This window comes from Toxorhynchites rutilus, chromosome 3, assembly GCF_029784135.1.
Source record: "Toxorhynchites rutilus septentrionalis strain SRP chromosome 3, ASM2978413v1, whole genome shotgun sequence".
In the NCBI taxonomy this organism is placed as follows: Eukaryota; Metazoa; Arthropoda; class Insecta; order Diptera; family Culicidae; genus Toxorhynchites; species Toxorhynchites rutilus.
The window spans coordinates 165,965,909-165,986,211 of record NC_073746.1 but is presented as its reverse complement, the minus strand read 5'-3'; the positions used below and the strand labels follow the sequence as shown (position 1 = coordinate 165,986,211).

Sequence of the window (20,303 nt, the reverse complement as noted above, 5' to 3'; positions counted from 1 at the left end):
ATTCATTCGAGGTGGATTCCTACAAATGGATGATTGCAGCACAATCGCTTGCTATTCGGCAAATATGATTGTAGCTGAATTTTCCTCCATTCCTGTTAAGTGAAATATCCATTTCCGGTGAACTATAAAGCGATTCTGATCATTCATTATTTAGAGATAATAAAAATCTCAATGAAACATAGTCCATGCTGTTTCCTGAATGAGCATGTAAACCCAATTTTTTGCAGCTCTGTGTTCATTAGTTACAGTGTTACGGATGGCAAAACCTTGGGAAATGTTGATTCAAACAGTAAATTGCCCACCCCATTTCCTAATATAAATCAATTCTACTGTCAACTGATACTTTCTCATCTTTACTATTGGACCTAGATTAGTAAGTGTGATATTCCATAACTACTGGAATCTATTACACGTAAAACTTCTATTCTTCCAGACACGTCTATCGTCATTGACAGGTTAAACAGCACTCCCTTTGTTTACCTTTCACTAACAGAGCTACACTCTAAATTCAGGATACCACAGTAAGTATAAAGAAACTGAAACTGAACTTAATTGATCTACCTTTCTGAATCATATTTCGGGCGTTCAAGGCATTTGATGCAGAAAACAGATCTAAACTTTATGCACAGGTATTATTTGGTTGATATTTTTAATAAATTAGTTCAATGTGCTTTTAAGCTTTCTACTGTGGTACCTATTTGATTGAATACATAAAAAAATCATCGAATAAAATGCTTTTCAAATGAAGCGAATAAAAATCAAACTTCGGACACTAAATCAAATTTCGGACACTTTATTTTGTAATTTTTTGGACGAAAATTACATAACACATGATTATATTTTATAGTCAACTGCGAAACACTTGCCAAACAATCACGGTAGATTATTAACGATGATGAGAACAGATGAAATACGGGAGAAACTTAAATATTTATGAAAGGGTAAATTTTACGTGTTCACGCTAAGCAAACGTCAAACACAAACGATAGTGAGTAGTGTTGAAAGATTTTTGCCGATTATGTTATAATTCAAATTTAGTTCTCATATGGAATGATGATGAAACCAAGGGATTACTCTAAAGAAGCAATTGTGATATTAATTTTATAGTTACATCATCAGTGCATTAAACATTTTAAGATATTAGAACAAAGTGTCCGAAATATGATTTAGAACGGTACACTCGACAAAAAAATAGAGGAACAGAGTGCGAAGTCGAAAAATTTAAGTGATTTTTGACATGCTGTAACTTCGCTGCGATGCGCATCATTTTGAGGCTACAACTTTCATGTATTACAATATTTTACGTACATATTTTTATCTTGTCGTGTGCTGGTGTAGTGCGCAAAACAATATCGGGATGAAATGAAAAATCGATATTCTGGACTAACACAATTTTTTGCTACCCAACTCAATAGCAAATCCAATTAACCTTATCAACTAGCTTTCATTCGGTTCCTAGAACGTTCCTGTAGGACCTTTCCACACAGAGATATTCCAGTTTTAATGAAAAATTACCCTTTCGTCTTTGATGATGAATAATTCAATAAACAACCATCGCACCGAAAATTGAAAGACAGTTTTGAAAACTCCAAGAATTTTTTAAAGGATATTTTGTTACTTTGACGGAAAAAAAAAATTAGATTTCATCGACTTCAAAAAAGTGCCAAAATCAGGATTTTTATAGTGCTTTACAAAACCCTCTGTAATTCTGCAAATACCGCAATAAGTCCTAATGTTTTCAGGGAAATTTTTAGCCTAGTGTATTCCCTAAACATCTTTGAATGTTTCATATTGATACGTTCAGCCGTTTTTTCTAGCCGATTTTCAAAAATTTGGAGTGAATTAGCGGAGCATTCAATCGCAAATTGTATCAGAAGCAGTGCCACAAATTATCAAAATTTATTCACGAATGAAGAAATTAGATTTTTCCTAGTATTGGATGAATTCTCTTCTGTTGAAACTCAACATCATATCTGTCATAATGAGTATAACACAAGAGTCGAGACGCCTAAGCTTTGTCTGGTATATTGATCGAAAACAGCATGAACGAATTTCGAAAAGCCTGCATTCAGGCACTTCCATTACTGTCAATAATTTCAGATGATTATCACGAACGTTAAGTTGATCTTCATCGCTTGCAGTGAATTTTCATTGAAAACGTGTCACCCATTGCACATATAAATGGTGGTGTATGCCATTTCCGGGCAATCGTGAGTAGATTCATAAAACGTAGCAAGAGTTATTCTATACATTCCATTACCAAACTCGCCAAAAACAAGAATTTTGTGTGATGAATTGCCATCCTTTACCACTAATCAATTTTACTCTCAATTGGTGACGTTGAATTTTGACGTGGGACTACGTCTAACCGGAATATATGGAGGGTAAAATGAAAACCTAAACACAGAACATGCAGGAAAAAATGAAAGATTTCGAATGCTTATAGCTCGAACATTTCGTACTGGATAGGAGAGATGTTTGCATCACTTGATAGGGAATATTTCTACGCATCTATCGCAACTAACAAAATGTTGTTTTTCATTAGATAAACAATTGAATAACTGTAAAATATTAGGCGTTATCTAAACGCCCTAACTGCATCGTTTTGATTGGCCCGATTTATGGTTTCCCTAACACAGCCATCAAAACCAAGCAGCCTTGGGGAAATCGGCATTGCAAATACTTGAAAGTAGGGGGACTTTTGTTCTCATCGAAAAATGTTCCCTAACACAGACTTTAAAACCAAGCAGTGAAATCGGCATTGCAAACACACGAAAGAGCCTAGAGGCGAGTGAACTGAAAAGTTTAAACCCTCTTGAAGCCAAAAAGAAGAAAAAGAACACACGAAAGTAGGGGGAGCTTTTGTTCCTACCGAAATGTGTTCCCTAATAGAGATTTCTAAACCAAGGTGCCTGGAGAAATCGGTATTTCAAATTCATGCAAGTCGGGGGTATTTTCGTTCCGACTGGAATGTGTTTCCCTAACACAGACTTCAAATCCATGAAGCGTGGGGAAATCGGCATTGCGAATTCATACAAATCGGGGGTATTTTTGTTCCGATTGAAATGTGTTTCCCTAACACAGACTTCAAAACCGAGGTTTCTGGGGAAATCGGCTCTGCAAATAAATGCAAACTGCGAGTACTTTTGTCCTCGCTTGCCTTTGTGCAGAGTGGAATATGTCTGTCCTAACATGATCTTCTAAACTTAGGAACCTGGGAAAATCGTGCAGCCACTAGAAGCGAATGAACTTCCCAGTTTCAAGCAAATTCGAGATTCGAGAAGTATGTACACTTTTGGGATGTAAACTTCAGAGGGAAATGTAAAATAAAATAATCGTTTGATAATTTTTTTTGTCTTTATTGACAAAAAACTTAGGCTGGTTCATCAAACGTTTGATAATTCTTCCGTACATATATTTTGTTCTAGTCATCATACCAAATGTAAAAGGTCCGTCATTAAATTTACTTGTAACGAAGAACAATCAATCACAATAAATGAATTGACTTTACACGGCATTTGTTCATTTTTTTCACTCACAGAGCAAATATATTGAACTCAATTGAATTTGGAAACTGTTTCATTCAATCAAGAATTTAATCAATACAAACGAATGATTGCTAAGCTAAGGTAGTTCCACGTGAACCTTGCGGTTATATCATAGATATAACCCACTCATTTTTATGTTTTGATTTTCACTAACACGCAATGATCTTCATTTTCGATCTTACGAATACCATGACGAAAAAGAAGGTGCAAATGAAAAATGAACTTCATGGCAAGCTGATGTTGATGTTCATTCCACTGGGGTTCATTGACAGTGTTCTTTCATATTTATCGACTCTCGCTTAAGCAGTGAGCAATACAAGGAAGGCAGAAATTCGCCGAATTTGAATGTCGTGAACGTGAATATTTTCAGCACTGATCAGAAGTACAAAATCCTACGCGTTTCTCAGAATGAACGAATTGTAACTTTCGTCTTCATGAGTTTGTTTTCTATGAGTTTTCTATTTCAGTTACTGGACACACAAACACTGAGAGGGAGCGAAATTACTCCTCTCACAAGCGATAAACTTCTACACTTCGTATATCAGGAACCCCCACTACATGTTCATTATACCCGCATCAATTGAAATGTTCTACTTTTCGGCTCGTAAAAAACATAGACGTAAAAAATATGGAACACAAAACATTTTCGTTCAGTAAAAACATGGAAAAACACATTTGACCAATTATTGGGTTGGGGGAAAAGAAATGTCGTATTTCTGATCGAAATTTGACGCTTTATTTAACATACTTAAAAGTATCCAATTTAAGTCAAATATGCGCCGTTTTGTTCGCAAACTTGTTGCCATTTAGAAGGCGACTTCGTTATCCCCCCTTATAAACCCCCCCCCCGTCCTTATTTGCAAAAAACTCAGACAACCAGTTTTCGCAAGCCTCTTTTGAGGCCAACTTAGTATCACCAAGAGCGTTTTGCATGGATCGGAAGAGATGATAATCATTTGCAGCCAGGTCCGGACTATACGGTGGGTGCAATAGGACATCCCATCCGATCTCCCGTAGCTTCTGGCGGGTCATCAAAGATGTGTGAGGCCGAGCGTTGTCCTGGTGGAAAACAACACCATTCCTATTGATCATTTCTGGCCGCTTCTGGTCAATCGCCTGCTTCTAACGGTCAAGCTGTTCACAGGAGAGAACCGAGTTGAGGTTCTGGCCATAGTTGAGCAGCTCATAGTGGATGATTCCCTTCCAATCCCACCAAACACACAGCAAAACCTTCTTGGCCGTCAATCCGGGCTTGGCGATGGTTTGGGCCGGCTCACCGCGCTTCGACCACGATTTTTTCGCTTTAGGTTATCGTACGTGATCCACTTTTCATCACCAGTCACCATCTTCTTCAAAAATTGGTCGAGTTCGTTCCGTTTGAGCAGTGCATCGCAGGCGTTGATTCGGTCTAAAAGATTTTTTTGCGTCAACTCGTGTGGCACCCAAACATCCAGCTTTTTTTGGAATCCAATCTTCTGCAAATGGTTCCAAACGGTTTTATGGTCTATACCCAGATCCTGGCCAATCGAGCGAGTGCTCACATGCCGGTTTACTTGGATGATTTCAACGATTTTATCGGTTTCCACGACGATTGTCCTACCAGTACGGGGTGTATCTTCGACAGCCATCTTTACTTCGCAGGTAGTAAAATAGATTAAACTGTGAGAAACTGATTTTAGATTTTGGGAATCATGAGTTTCCCAAGATACAATTGAAGTTCTTCTTAATATGTCCGTCTTACCCCCACTTCCATAAAACCTCATTTTTAAAAGAGTTTTGGATCAGATTACAAGCGAATTCGTCTCTCAATTTGTTCAATGACGTTGCATTAGAAGGATAGGGGAAATCTGGGTAAATCCGACACCCTAAGGATTTCCACATAACAGTTCAGATGAAAAGTTCATAAGGTTGACGTCTAGATGGCATCTGTTGCAAAAATCTACTTGACTATCACAAAGCAATATCTTTTAATGGATACGTGTCAAAATTTGACAGCAATCGGTCGATTGGTTCGTGTGTTACAGCATTGAGAGTGAAGCAACTTTTGTTTTTGTGAAGAAAAATGGAAAAATTACAAATCAATGAAAACGATGGCAAAATAGCATGAATTGGGTTTCGAATTGCTTCCGCATCCACCGTATTCTCCAGATCTGGCCCCCAGCGACTAGTTGCTGTTCGCAGACCTGAAGAGAATGGTCGCTGGCAAGAAATTTAAGACCGATGATGGAGTGATTACCGAAACTGAGGCCTTTTTTGGAAAAACCGAAAGAGTTCTATAAAAAAGTATCGAAAATATGCAAAATCGCTATAATCGCTGTATCGCCCTCGAAGGCAATTATGTTGAATAATAAAATTGAATTTTGCAAAAAAAAATAGTTTTACTGTGTTACCTTATAAACTCTTCAGCCGAACTGTTGCGCTTGGAAATGCCTTCCATGTTTCTTTGACTTCAAATTGTTACAGAACCTCTCTTCAACTATTCATGAACCAGTCTACAGCATCTGTTGATCATTTTTTGAGTAGAATTCGAGTACTGATAGAAGACAAATGATATTTTGAGGTGAAATAAATGGGAGTGCGGGTGAGATCGACTCCCTGTCGGGTAAAACCGACATGAAAACTTGTTACAATAATTTAAAGTAGGTATTAAGATGATATCTATATACTATGTGGGGGGATAATTGCAAATTGTATGTAGTTGGATTGCTCAAAATTTGAATGATAAAAAAGCAAACAATTTTATGTATTCCAACTGCAAAAAAAAACTGTTCACTGATGGCTTATTGAATCCCACAGCTCTCCCTGCTAATGCAGTTTTAGGTTTGTGAAACGAATGGTTCGGATTCCGGTCTAGAAATATCAGTCAGTACTTATGTTTTTCGTGTTGAATGAATTTTTCACGTTGTTCTTTTCTGGTCAATTGAAAAGCCAGACGGTTCTCAAGATCAAGCAGGTGATGGATAAATTCCTTCTTCTGGTCCGCACACACGAGAGCTTTGATCCCAGCCTAGGTGGCATCCACGTGAGGTATGCCGATGGACGTTAAATGATGGGATACCATAAGCTCTGTCAGGCTTTTTTGTTGGCAAGCCCCATTAAACCTTAGTTTTGGCTATTTCACCAATTCAGCTCTATCGTTTCGTATTTCAAGTATAAACACGAGGCATTTACAAAAAGTAAGAACGCATTTTTCCTATCAGTGAAATGCAAACCAGGTGTCGTTTTTACCCTGACTGAAGGTGTCGGTGTTACCCCGAATGGACTCGAGATTTCAAACGAAGTTTTTGAGCATCGATAAACAAGATTACACTAAAGTCGCTTTTTACGCGGTTTTTTTTTGCGCGGTTTTTTTTTACGCGGCTTTTTTTACGCGGTTTTAGGGATTTACGCGGTTTTTTTTACGCGGATTTTGGAATTTACGCGGTTTTTTTTTACGCGGATTTCGGAATTTACGCGGTTTTTTTTTACGCGGATTTCGGAATTTACGCGGTTTTTTTTTACGCGGATTTCGGAATTTACGCGGTTTTTTTTTACGCGGATTTCGGAATTTACGCGGTTTTTCCAAAAGAATCGATTTATACGCGGTATGTTGTATTTTCTTCTCAATTTGTTCATTTGTAAGACTTAAGTACGTTTGCTTCAATATTTGGAGCCAAATTCATTTTTTCTATGTTTGTCTCCTGGGAATTGAGTTAAATAACTGTGGTTTGCTCGAGGTTAACACGGTATATCTGAGGGATAAGATTTAGTATTCTCGTGATAACGTTGTCGCAATCTTGGCGAAATTGGTACCTGATTCTGGGTTCGATTTCAGCAAGCGTTGAAACGATTTTGGTAACCGAATGGAAAAAGAATAAACAACAATAGTGTAAGTAATGTGAGCTTGATCCCCTTTTTTTGTTTCGGATGTATTTCAGCGAAATTTTATATGTTTCAACACAAATTTAATATGAAATATCTTTTGTAAATTTTACTCAAAAGACTCCAAGCGATATGAATTCAAAAAAAATTTCAAGAGATGTCAAACACCAATCTAAAAAATGTGAAAGATATGTCCCCGTTTTTTATTTTTATTTATGACACTCAGCCTTTGGCTAGTTCGTCATTTGGACCAACGTCCTTACTGTTTTTTTAATTAAATCGTTTATTTTTACAGGCTCAGTTGCATAAGTTTAAAGGAGCCAAATTCATCACTATATTTTAACTAGAATATATTAACATGTTTCCTTAATTCTATGGTTAATAAAATAGGAAACCGATTACTCGCGGTCGACTCGAGTTTAGAAGGGTGACACATTTTCATTAGGAAAAGGATGGGATGTAAGGACATTTTAACAATGTTCACATTCATACATTCATACATTCTCATTCACACTCACACTTCACACTCAATTCTTGAAAACTATCCTTACATCTAAAATGTATTGCGTCCTTACTTGATTTCCGTAGAAAGCAATGATCGAAAATTCTCCTCTGGTGACATATTTGTTGGAGGGGAAAATGTTATGATTGTTAAATAGGAATTTATTTGTTCATTTAGGAAAAACCAGTTCTACATTTTCTTTTTTTGCGCTATTTGCTTTCCCAGATTAAACGTGGGCGTTAAGTGTTAAATTTACTCACAGTACCGGACAGAAGTATGTAACATCGTATATTTTTTGACTGTCACTTTACAATATGTCAAAAGATTTGTCGGATATTTTGATCAATGGTTGAATAAGTATTCGAAATTCATTTGTGTAATTTTGAAAATAATCTATTGAACGAATGAGAGATACCACTTTTAAGCAATGTAATTCCTTTTGAAAAGCCTAATTTGAAAATTGAGTTACTTGAAGCACCCTTAACCATATGTGGTGAAGTTTTTTGCCGTAGTAATCGAGATGGTTTGTTTCAAATGTTTGTATAGAAATAAATACAGTTTCGAGGGTTCAAGTTTTTTTTTACTATTCTGGAGAAAAGGATGCTATCTATTTGCGTCCGATCTTAGCGATTGTTCTTCATCTACCAGTAAAAATATGTATATTCGTGATTCACAAAGGCTATTTACTTTTTCCAAAGAAAGACTGCCCCAATCGGACATAAGACAACCTAATATTTCTCCACGGTGAAAAAGTTCAAACGCTTTTTGCTTTTTTCTGAACTGAATTTGTTCATGCATATTATAGCATTTCATAGAAGCAGATATCATTTACTACGACTCAAAAGATAGACACATTTGGTTGATGGAGCTCAAAGTACTGTTTTGTCTCAAATTCCGAACACTTAATTTTCAAATGTAAATTTACTAAACTTTAATGTTATAAATAATAGAATAATGAAAGCCTTGACATTGTTTGAGGTATTGGCTACATTCAAATAACATTTACAGGTATCGATACAGCTTATAATTCATAAGACTAAGCATTTGCAAAAAATGTGTCGAAACCAATAACACATTGTTTGCGTTAGCAAATTCCGCAGTTTTTCAGTTTTTGTAGTTGTATAACTATTTTGTATGCTGTTTTCATGTTAAGTGCTATAAAAGGTATGGATCTACTAGAAATCTTTTATGCAGACATCTTCTTTAAAATTAGTATTAAAGTAGTGATCGGAATTTGAATCAAGTTTCGACGCATGATTCATATTCCGAACTGTAGTTTGGATACTCTATTTTCAGGCAAATACAGCAATAGTCCACAAATTAGGATGCAAGTACAGTCCAATTGTGGAGCAACTGATGTAAAGATGTTTGTAAGCTCCGTTCTTGTAGCACATAGTTCGCAGGCGCAATCCAACGAAAGCAAAATGAATTTTCTTGGTCAGGTTTTCAACTAAAACCACAATAATGAAACCGGATTTCTGAAGTAATATATTCACTCTATTATATACAGAGTCGATTATATACTGACACGATTATCTATGGTTCGATTATATACAATTTTGGACTATAATACACTCAGTTTGAAAAAAAAGTCTTATATCTCAAATAGCCTTTTTTCAAGAAAGAAAAAAAGTAATATTTCAAAGTTAAGGTGAAAGTTTATTGGATATTATAAGTACAATGGAGTAAAAACCGTGGTAATTAGGAAATTCTAATTGAAGACTCACCAGGAATTGTTTAAAATGATATTGCTGCGGAATAAGAAAATATAGGAGCTAGATGTCGAAGAACAAATTATAGAGCGTTCAGAAAGCTTCAATTAAATTTCAAGAAACAATCAAGTTTATTATGCATTTTTTTTTTTGATAAAATTAATAACAAATTAAAAACTTTAGAGTTTTTGTCGCTCTAATTGTTGATAAAATTTACCAATTTAGATGTTTCATATAAAATACAAAATATAGAAACATAGAGTAACATTTTTTCTCATTTTTCGAACAGTACAACCAATTTTGCCAAGTTTTCGTAACTATTGATTGTACTTGTTTTTTATAGTTTATATGGTTGCGTGACCAAGGGCACTATATTTTAAATATTTTTTTCTTGAAAGCTTCTTCTTTCTAGAAAAAAGTTATTTATAGAAAAAGAGAAAAATCTGATTTTTCGGACCATCGGCAAACTCATAACTCGAAAACGATAAAAATCACATTTCTGATTTTCGATTATCTTGTGTGGAAAAACCAGAACTTTCAAGAAACATAAAAAAATATAGCGTCCTTGGATCATGTAAACTATAAGCAAACAAATACAATCAATAATTACGAAAACAAAATCCAACTGTTTTGCTAGTATAACATTTTTTCAAGAAAGACTAGCTAATTGGCTTTAATTTGATATATCGATCATGTGAAGCGGTCCAGTAGTTCGAAAGTAATTTTTACAATATTTCAAATTACAATACAAACAAATGTTTTCGGAATTTAGACAAATTTAATTAAACATATTTTTAGTTTTTTACCATGATATTTTTACCAATGTATTCATAAATCAATTTTATTGTAGTCAAGTGGAAAAAAGAATTTCTTTTATTGATCTAATCACTATCATTAGCAACACGTGGATGTTTGCGGTTAGATGATGTGGCGATATCTTCCTCATCCGAAGAAATCGGACGAGATCGTCTGCGTTCCAATGGTAAGCTGAAATCCTCGTCATCTGTAAAGATATTATTAAAATACTTTTCACTTTAAACATCAATGTCACTACCTTCATCGATAACTGTTGGCTGTGTTTTTTCGTTCAATCTATTGTAGCGAAGCATACACAGTTTCAAATCATTCCGAAATGAAACGGCTCTCTCAACACAAGGATCCTTTTCCATAAAATGTTTTACGAGGGTATCCGCTAATTTATTCCCGTCTTCGATATCACATGGCTTGATATCCCGGTCTTCATCGTCCTCTAAAGGCTCCGATGTGACTAAACTCTGCATCAGTTCATCATCTTCAATTTCGGTGTCTTCAAGAAGCTCTTCAACGTCTCTACTATCCATATCTTTGAATCCTTTCCCTCCAATTGCATGTGCCAGAATGAGAATTTCTGATTCTTCCACATTTGAAGGGTCTGTTGAACCAGCTTTCACGCATTCTGGCCATAGTGGCTTCCAGCACGAATTCAATGTTTTAGATTTCATAGAAGACAGAGCCTTTCCTATGAACGTCAGAGCGTCTCTTATCTTAAATTCTTTCCACGCTTAAATTACCGTCATCGTTTCATCGCTTTCAAGCTTTTCGAGGATGTACCGAAGACATTGTTTAATGTACAACTTCTTGAAAGCAGCAATTATTCCTTGATCTTGAGGCTGTAACAAAGAAGTTGTATTCGGTGGAAGAAACACAACTTGAACGTTTGGGTGCTTGATAACTAGGTGTCCTGGAGCGTTATCCAAAATCAAAAGCACGTGGAACTCCAAACCTTTTCCTTCCAAGTATGTTTTCACTTCCGGAATAAACATATCGTAAAACCATTCCTCAAAAACGGCTTTTGTGACCCACGCTTTAGTGTTAGCTTTCCAGTGCACTGGCAGTTTGTTGAAATCAGCCCCCTTCAACGAGCGGGGCGTCATAGCACGATTGATCAATAGCGGTTTCAACATAAGGTCGCCTGAAGCATTACTGCAAAATAACAGGGTAACCCTGTCTTTGGCCGCTTTGAAACCACTGGCATATTGCTCCTGCTGCGTAATGTAGGTACGAGACGGCATTCTTTTCCAAAAAAGACCCGTTTCATCTCCATTGAACACTTGGTCACCATGATACGCACCTTCTTTTATGATCTTAGCGAGCTTTGGAGGAAAACTATTTGCAGCCGAAACATCGGCCGATGCGGATTCACCCTTGATTTTAACGTTGCGAATGGAATTACTACGTATAAAGTTATAAAACCATCCCTTACTCGCGGTAAAGTCTTTCTTTTTACTTGAAGACGGCTCATTCTTCTCTAACCAAAGGTAAAGGCTCAAAGCTTTCTCCCTTATTAATTCCTGATCCAAGGGTATTTTCTTCTGCGCGTGATCTTCGATCCACATATGAAGTGCCTTTTCCATCTTGACCATCAATGGATCTCGTGTATATGATGAGGATTTTGTTGCATAGATAGTGCCCTGAGCTGCTGTCTGTCTGATGCTATCTTGATTCTTTTTAATTGTACGCACAGTCGATTCGTTGATTTTTAAATTCCTGCCGACGTTTGCAACAGATTTCCCATCTTGAAGGGCATCCAAAATATTGAGCTTCATTTCCAAAGAAAGAGACACTCTTGATCTGTTTTTTTTGAAGGCGGTTTTTTGCGAAGCCATTTTAGAGTATGCCTTTAATCAAAAATTTTGAATACTGCTGACGTCTTCAGCTAACTGTCGAAAAGCGGAACTGCACACGATTACCCCCAAGGTTGGGTAACTCGCTGGGAACTGGCCGAACTCGACCGAACACAAACTGGCTAGACTCTACAACCACCACGGTTCAGGAACTGCACTTTCACTTTAACTTTCACTGCAAGGTTAAATCACGAATAACTTCTTAATGCGATTTCGTCCTTTTATATGTGTTCAGTTCCACACCGAACGAACTGAAGCGACAGCATCTAGCAGCACACATAATTTGCACACGACCCCACAAACCACGAGTACCCCTCCCACAGCGCAACTATGAGCTAGCCATCACCAACACACGCTGTGCCCGACTGCATAAAAATAAAATTGGTTCACTCCGACTGAACGGATCAGTGAAAAATGCAGTGTGAATGATCGCAAAATATACTATTTCAGAGTGCGATTTAGGCTGTAACGATGACAATGAGTTCAAATTTGACGATATATTGACGAATACTGTTCGGAATTGTTCAGTCATAGTGAACCAACTCTCAAAAAATACATCATTTAGTTCAGTCAGAGCGGACTTTGTACGTATAGGCAGCCAAATAACAGCCTTTTTTGGCATGATACTTGATGTTTTTTTACAACTATCATACATCACAGTATTGGCAGAGAGTAGCTCAAACTTCTGAGAACAATATTGAACGAAAAAATTAAATGCTTTGTAAATTGCAGAGCATTAAACTTTATGTTCGTTTTCTCGAAATCATAAAAATGTCACATGGCCCGGTCTGACTTAACACCGACCATATAACAGATAGGTATGCTTTTAGAACAATTCAATGTAGCCAATACATATATAAGATACTGTAGAAACAGTTTGTATACTCTTACATTTGAAATTTGTTGTTAAAATAGTAATTTGAGGCAGGGTTAAAATATGCTTCTACGTATTTTGGTCATGCCACCTAACCAAACAGCTCTTTACTTACCACTCGGTTGTTGCACGTTGGACGGAACAACAACTTGTAGCGATTTACAGATAATTCAAAGATAAAACAGGCATAAAATGCGTAAAAACCTACTTGTAACTACTTTCTAGTTGAATCTCTGACTGTTTTTTATTTATACAATAAGTATCTTCGGGAGCTGGGACCGACACTTATATTGTTCAAACGCTCTTGATGCGCGCTGAATGGGAAGCAGAGCACGAAAAAATCGGGGCTTAACGTGTTAAATCCATCGAAAAATGGATGAGCAATAAGCGGTAGAATCTGGACATTTTCAATCTGTACCCCCAACATGTTCCAGAAAGACAAAATCCTATGTTTAAAGGTGCTCCCCGCAGAAACAAGAGGAGCGCTATCGCGCTTCTCCGCACTCAAACGGTTAAACAGGTATTTACATGCAATCGGCCAAGGAGCTACCTTCGTGAAGCCTTGTGTCACGCAATATATGCACACAATATGCAATTTGTTTGAATATGGGTTGCATTTTATATCAATAATTCACTGACTATTAGTTTTTTACGTGTATTTTAAAATTTAGGGTGGTTTATTTTTACGCGGATTTTGGAATTTACGCGGTTTTTTTTACGCGGATTTTGGAATTTACGCGGTTTTTTTTTACGCGGATTTTGGAATTTACGCGGTTTTTTTTACGCGGATTTTGGAATTTACGCGGATTTTGGAATTTACGCGGTTTTTTTTTACGCGGATTTTGGAATTTACGCGGTTTTTTTTTACGCGGTTTTCGTTTACGCGGCACGTATCCCCCGCGTAAAAAGCGACTCCAGTGTATATACTCTTATCGTCTCACAAAATATACCGAACAATGATCCAAGATGAATTAGGCTCACCTAAGTACAGAATTTTTCGACTAAAACACCTCAATTCCACTAGCGAAGTTTTATAGAAATTAACTCCTGTTCACTGACCGGTTCGTTTTATTATTTGTATTGACGGCAAAGCGACTTCCGCAGTTGTGGAGTGACTCGAAACGTAAGAAATGACAAATGGGTAGAGTAAAGGTGCTCATTGGCCTTTTTGAAGCAAACGAGCATAAAAATTCTACAACAGTGTATTGGTTTGATACATTATTACTAGCGTATTGCCCTGAAAAATAATAATTTTAAAATGTTCTCAACAAAATTCTTACCAGAACCCACTAGAAGAAAGCTGATTTGAAGGAATGCACTCCAGAAATGTTCAAATGGTCCAACAGAGGTTTCAACCAAGTTGCAAAACTGGCAGGAAGAGATTGGGAATCTAGCTTCATGAGGAACCAACGTCTTTCTCTTGGAACCCCACAACAGCACAACGAACAACAGTGCTCCATGGCAAAGCGTCGGAATCCTCAGAACCGAAACTCAAGATAAGGAATAAAAATAAACAATTGCTTAAAAATAGTTCAAAATGAATTTCAAATGAAAAATGTTTTTATCTTCACCATGCATTCAATTCAATAACAGTTATGTTTCGTTTATGTTTATGTTTTCACAATGAACTTCAAATAAATATTGTATTGTGTTGTGTAACACGTGGCGCCGTCCTGCTGAAACCACATGTCATCCGTATCCATATCTTCAATTTGTGGCAAAAAAAAATCGGTTAACATGCGGCCATAGCGCTCACCATTCACAGTTACCGTCTCGCCGTCCTTATTTTCAAAGAAATACGGCCCGATGAATCCACCAGACCATAATGCGCACCAAACAGTGACTTTTGGCGGATGCAATGGCCTCTCAACAATCACGTGTGGATTTTCTGTGCCCCATATACGGAAATTTCGGGTGTTCACATAGCCACCGAGCTCGAAATGTACCTCATCGCTGAAGAAAATTTGATGTCATTAAACTAATGATATGACGCTTTGGTTGACAGCTATGTCAAACGGTTGTTAGCGCAGGGCTGTATACTTTCGGAAGCCCGAAATGGAAAACCCTGTATAAATAAAAATGATTTGGTGTCCGTTCCTCACGATTTAACTCAAGAAAGGAGCAACGGATTCAAACAGTAAGTATCAGGATTGATGCATCTTAGTCTGTACAGGTTTATATGTCAAACAAGAAATTATGTACCGCGAGTATAGATTACGTACATAAAAATAATTTCTGTGGGAACTTGAGTGTTCGAAATGGTATATATCAATATATCAATTTTGGGTGGGACGAAGTTCGCTGGGTCACTTATTTGATTAATAAAAGCGAATTCTGTTTCAAATGTTGGACATTTTCGGATGTCTTATATTGTCAGTCTCCTCCCTCCCAAAAATTTCCACGTGGTATGTTCGACCATAACACCCACTCTTCTCCACCCATAAAAACCATAGAACCCCCCTTCCAGCCTACTGGACGGTGCCTATACTCTCTTGTAATGATGCTTCTCCCGCTTCTGATGATAATGTAATTATTTTTAGTATAAGTTATCTCAGAAGTTCAATTCAATAAGTGCGCACTTTTGCCGCGTACGGTGCGCACCTTTGCCCCCATTATGGGGCAAAGGTGCGTATTTGTCTTTTTGTATTAAAATAGGTATTTGTCCAATTACAAGCACAACTCGAGAAATGCTTGTACTACGTTTTGAAGGTAATATATATAGTTTCAATTTAGTAAGCAAATGGAATTTCATTTGCTTTTATCTCAAGATATATTGGACGACAGTTAGGTGCGAAACTTTGCCCCGCATTACTCTACAGAAGACATCGGAAATTTAAAAAAATGCTTCCAACTAAAAAAAAATAGGGGATGTCGGTTTTACCCTGATTTCCCCTACTGCGTATTAAGAAACCGTAGAGTATTTTCAACTCGTATACATTGGTGAAAACAGAAGCCTGTCGACGGATACATTCAAGAACAGAAAAGGCGTTGGCGGCCGTGATTCCTATGTACATTGGTGGTTACTCGCAGATGAAATTTACTTGTGCTATCTAATCCACCTTTTTGAAGGTGGATCGCGTACCCGATGGGGCATCCACATTACATAACGAACCGAATATGCCGCCTGGAACAGTCCAATCGGCACCATTCGGGATTATATGGACACGCCTTTAGATTTGACAAAAAGATCTATCGATTACGGGTTCGTTTTGGGAATCGATAAGATGACAATACATGAAGCGAATATAAACTAGAGGCGAATGAACTAGAGATAGGCAAAACAGTTCACTTTAATGAACCGTTCAGTGACCAGCCGTTCACTTAAGTGAACTAGTTCTTTTGAGCAGTTCACTCACTCTTTCGTACATTAGAGGGATATGCCAAATCATGTATAAAAAAGTGTGAAATGTTATGTAGGACTGTTCTTTTCATTCATAAAATGTTGTTTGTTAGCAATAACTCTGTGTCCGAATTTTGTTAAAAATATCTTAGCAGAATAGAAAATCAAACTACAAATCGTTTCGCTTTCACCTGTTTTTTTTCTTGTGATTGCATATCTTACTAAAATATTTACCCTAAACTTGAAAATATGAAATTAAAACTTTATTTGATAAATAATCGAACAATCCAATTTAGGAACCATCGTATCCTGGAATATTGCGTTTTATTATGAAAACGACAATACCGACATCTTATTTTTGTTATTTCATGGGGTTATCGTTTGTTTCCATTCGTTAATTTGAGAACTATTTACCTTGCAGCAGCATTCGTCTATCACTCGTTCGCTCGCCTACCTCTTATACACCGATCACCATACACAGTTCGTTCTGAACTGTACGCACAGTTCAGCCAGCGGTCAGTTCGTTCTGAACTGTACGCACAGTTCAGCCAGCGGTCAGTATACACAGTTCCGCCAGCGGTCATCGTAAACAGTTCGTTCTGAACTGCATACACAGTTCATCGTCTACCGTTCAGTTCGTTCTGAACTGAACTGTACACACAGTTCAGCCAGCGGTCTTCGTACACAGTTCGTTCTGAACTGGGTAAGCAGTTCATGTGAACTGTTGCCCAGTAAAAAAGAACGACCGTTCGTTCACTCTTTTTGGTGAACTAGTACTTTTGAACAGTTCATGAACGGTTTGCCCATCTCTAGAATGAACTCTATGAGTTTAAAGCCTCTATAATCCAACAACGAATGAACGAACAAATAAAAACAAAACGCAAAGCAAAAAGCGGTGGACGAATTTACGTTAGATTTACAATTTTGTTTTTTTGATATGGAATTCGTTCAAATATGTCAGAAAAATCCGAATTTTCCTTCAATTTTCCCGGATCAAGTATTCTTTCCACGCTGGAATGGTTAGAAAATCATCATTTTACAATGTGGTATGTATGTTATGAAGAATGGCTTGGAATAATTGTTGTAACTTTATTTAAGTAAACGATGAGTAGCATGTATTGCGCTGAAAATACTGCAAATCCTTCTCGAATCGGCCCCTACATAATCAACCATATTGACCAATTTAATATGGTACCGATTTCAGCGCAATTATTCTCAGTATTCATAACCTGTATGCATTATCAAACTTAAAATTTTCGAAGATTATCTATGACTTTGACCAAATCGCGTGTTGAAACCATCGTAAATATACAAAACTCTAACTTTCTTACCATATACTGACGACATTGAATGGTTTAAATAAATCTAAATAAAAATAAAATGAATAATCACGACCGAATCTTGCTTTCAAGTGCGTAGAATAAACAAACATCCTCACTTTTGTGGTTCTGAGCTCTAATGTAAGTGTCGCATGAGCTGATTCAGCTTTTTGATTCAGTTAGAATCATCTATTTCACTGACGAATTTACGCAAAGCTGAAACAGCTCATGCGACATCTACATTAGAGCTCAGAACCACAAAAGTGAGGGTGTTTGTTTAGTTTACGCACTGAAAAGCAAGATTCGGTGGTGATTATTTATTTTATTCCAATTTAGATTCATTTCAGCCATTGAATGTCGTCAGTATATGGTAAGAAAGTTGGAGTTTTGTATATTTACGATTGTTTCAACACGCGATTTGACCAAAGTCATAGATAATCTTCGAAAATTTTATGTTTGATAATGCATATCGGTTATTGATACTATGGTTAATTGCAATGAAATCGATATCACATCAAATTGGCTGATATCATTGATTATGTAGGGGCCGATACGAGAAGGATTTGCAGTATTTTGACGTAGGACTTCGTCTTTTATTTCTATACCGGGGTGTAAAATCAAAGTTTCGAAAGCGAAAGCGTTACGCCGAAGACCGAGATTTTGAACGTTAATATCTCCTAAACAACTGAACGAAATGGTATGATTAACACTTCATCCGAAAGATAAAATGTCTACGCGTTATATTCTTGTTACTTTCTGATACAAAAACTTGTTTCAATAGTCTTAAAATTGCTTTCAAAACAGGCTATTGAAATCACCAATCGGTATATAAGCGAGCGCCGCTCGGAAATCCACTCAGTTCAAATTGAACAGTGATTGGAGCATGTTGTCGCTGTTGTGGTGAAGCTCTTCGTTTATCATGAAAGCGCTGATGAGTGTAGCGAAAGAGTGTATTTTATTGTTTTCTATCCATATAACCAAATATATTTGGTTTTGTGATTTTTCAATCAAGTGCAATTGATAGGTGGTTATCGAGTTAGCATTAATCACTGGGGCTGATTCTGATGCGCGAATGCGAAGTGACAGCTCGCAAAAATTGTCTCACTCAATTTCCGAAGGCGACTGTGGTGAGATTTTTACCTTGAATGAACTCTCATGAACACTCACTCAATTCTCGTGGGCGATTGCAGTGGAAAAACATGCCATTTTGTGACTTTTGAAGTCGTATCCTCATTTGTTATCGACTAGTACCAGCGATGGTAGCCAAAAATAGGATTAGGCGTTTCCAAAGGATTTGAACGATCTCTAATCATTCGTAGTTCCAAACGGGCAATTGCTGCTCCAGATTCAAAGATGTAGTCATCATCTACATTGTGAAAATTTTCGGACAAAAACAGGCAGTTCCGAATGCAATCCAGTTAAACTGTGCTTTTTTGAATAATTTATATTTATTATTAACAAGAAGTCGGTTAAAGTACTTGGTATGCTATTACGAATGACAAGAATATACATCTTCTGCAGCCGCTATAACGCGGTACAAAATTAAAATGTAAATTTACAATAGTTGACACTAACTGATACGAGAAACTCAATTCAGCATACCGTTTCCTTACTCCAAAAATACTAATCTGACTTTCAAAAATTAAAAAAAGCTACTTAAGTAGTTAAAAATCGTATATGTTTAATCAACTTCTTCGATGTGTGGGGCATCCTCGGTGTCATCCTCTAGTGGAGGAGCATCTTCACCAGTAGTTGCGGCTGGAGTATCATCTGTGCTCATAGCTTCGTCCTTATCGATTCTAAGACCCAGCTGGACCATAAGATAGATGCGAGATGCGTGCCCACCTGACTCATCCAGTGAGAATCCAGACAATAACAGTGCAGTTTCGTACAGTAGAATTACAAGATCCTTGACAGGTTTATCATTTTTATCGGCTCATTGTCTATGGATAAAATTCAGCTTTTAAATTTATTTAAATGCGATAATAAATATATCTTACCTTGATGGCTTTTATGTAAGGCGACTATAAAATTAATGTTCACTGCAATGTTATGAAGAATAGTCAACCTTCCACCAACCTTTTAGCGTAATTATTACGGAATCAGCACCGGACACTAAGTCAACACACGAATGCGGAATCAAAACACGGATACGAAATCAAAACAATTGAAATAACATACACTCATATCAATGCAAAGGGACTATGCAAAAACGGCAATAACAGATTTGAAAATATATATTTTTTTATCTTCTTATCCCAGTGATATTATTTTTCAGCAATTATAATAAAAGGAAAACATTTATAAAGATGAACGAAATTATTTCCTGTACATGTTTGTAACAAGGAATGAAGATTTTCAAAATCAAAAAAAATTATATTCATGAAACACATTGAATGCATAGAGCCTTTGCAAAAAACACAAGCTTGGACATATATTTCAATGAACACTGCACCATTTGCCATTCATTGGATATTTTACTCC

At 36.8% G+C, this 20,303-nt stretch overlaps 2 protein-coding genes across 2 annotated transcripts; both read right to left on the bottom strand.

Annotated features, from left to right (window-relative positions):
* Nucleotides 1-10,390: 10,390 nt before the first annotated feature.
* Nucleotides 10,391-11,152, bottom strand: LOC129779922 (uncharacterized). The gene is made up of 2 exons (XM_055787700.1): nucleotides 10,678-11,152; nucleotides 10,391-10,626 (listed from the first exon to the last, which is right to left on the bottom strand). Exons 1-2 carry the CDS (start codon nucleotides 11,102-11,104, stop codon nucleotides 10,505-10,507), a joined length of 549 nt encoding a protein of 182 aa, XP_055643675.1. The 5' UTR covers nucleotides 11,105-11,152; the 3' UTR covers nucleotides 10,391-10,504.
* Nucleotides 11,153-11,164: 12 nt separating this feature from the next.
* On the bottom strand, nucleotides 11,165-12,016 carry LOC129773629 (tigger transposable element-derived protein 1-like). Its single transcript, XM_055777268.1, has one exon. It carries the CDS (start codon nucleotides 12,014-12,016, stop codon nucleotides 11,165-11,167), a length of 852 nt encoding a protein of 283 aa, XP_055633243.1.
* Between the last annotated feature and the right edge of the window lie 8,287 nt (nucleotides 12,017-20,303).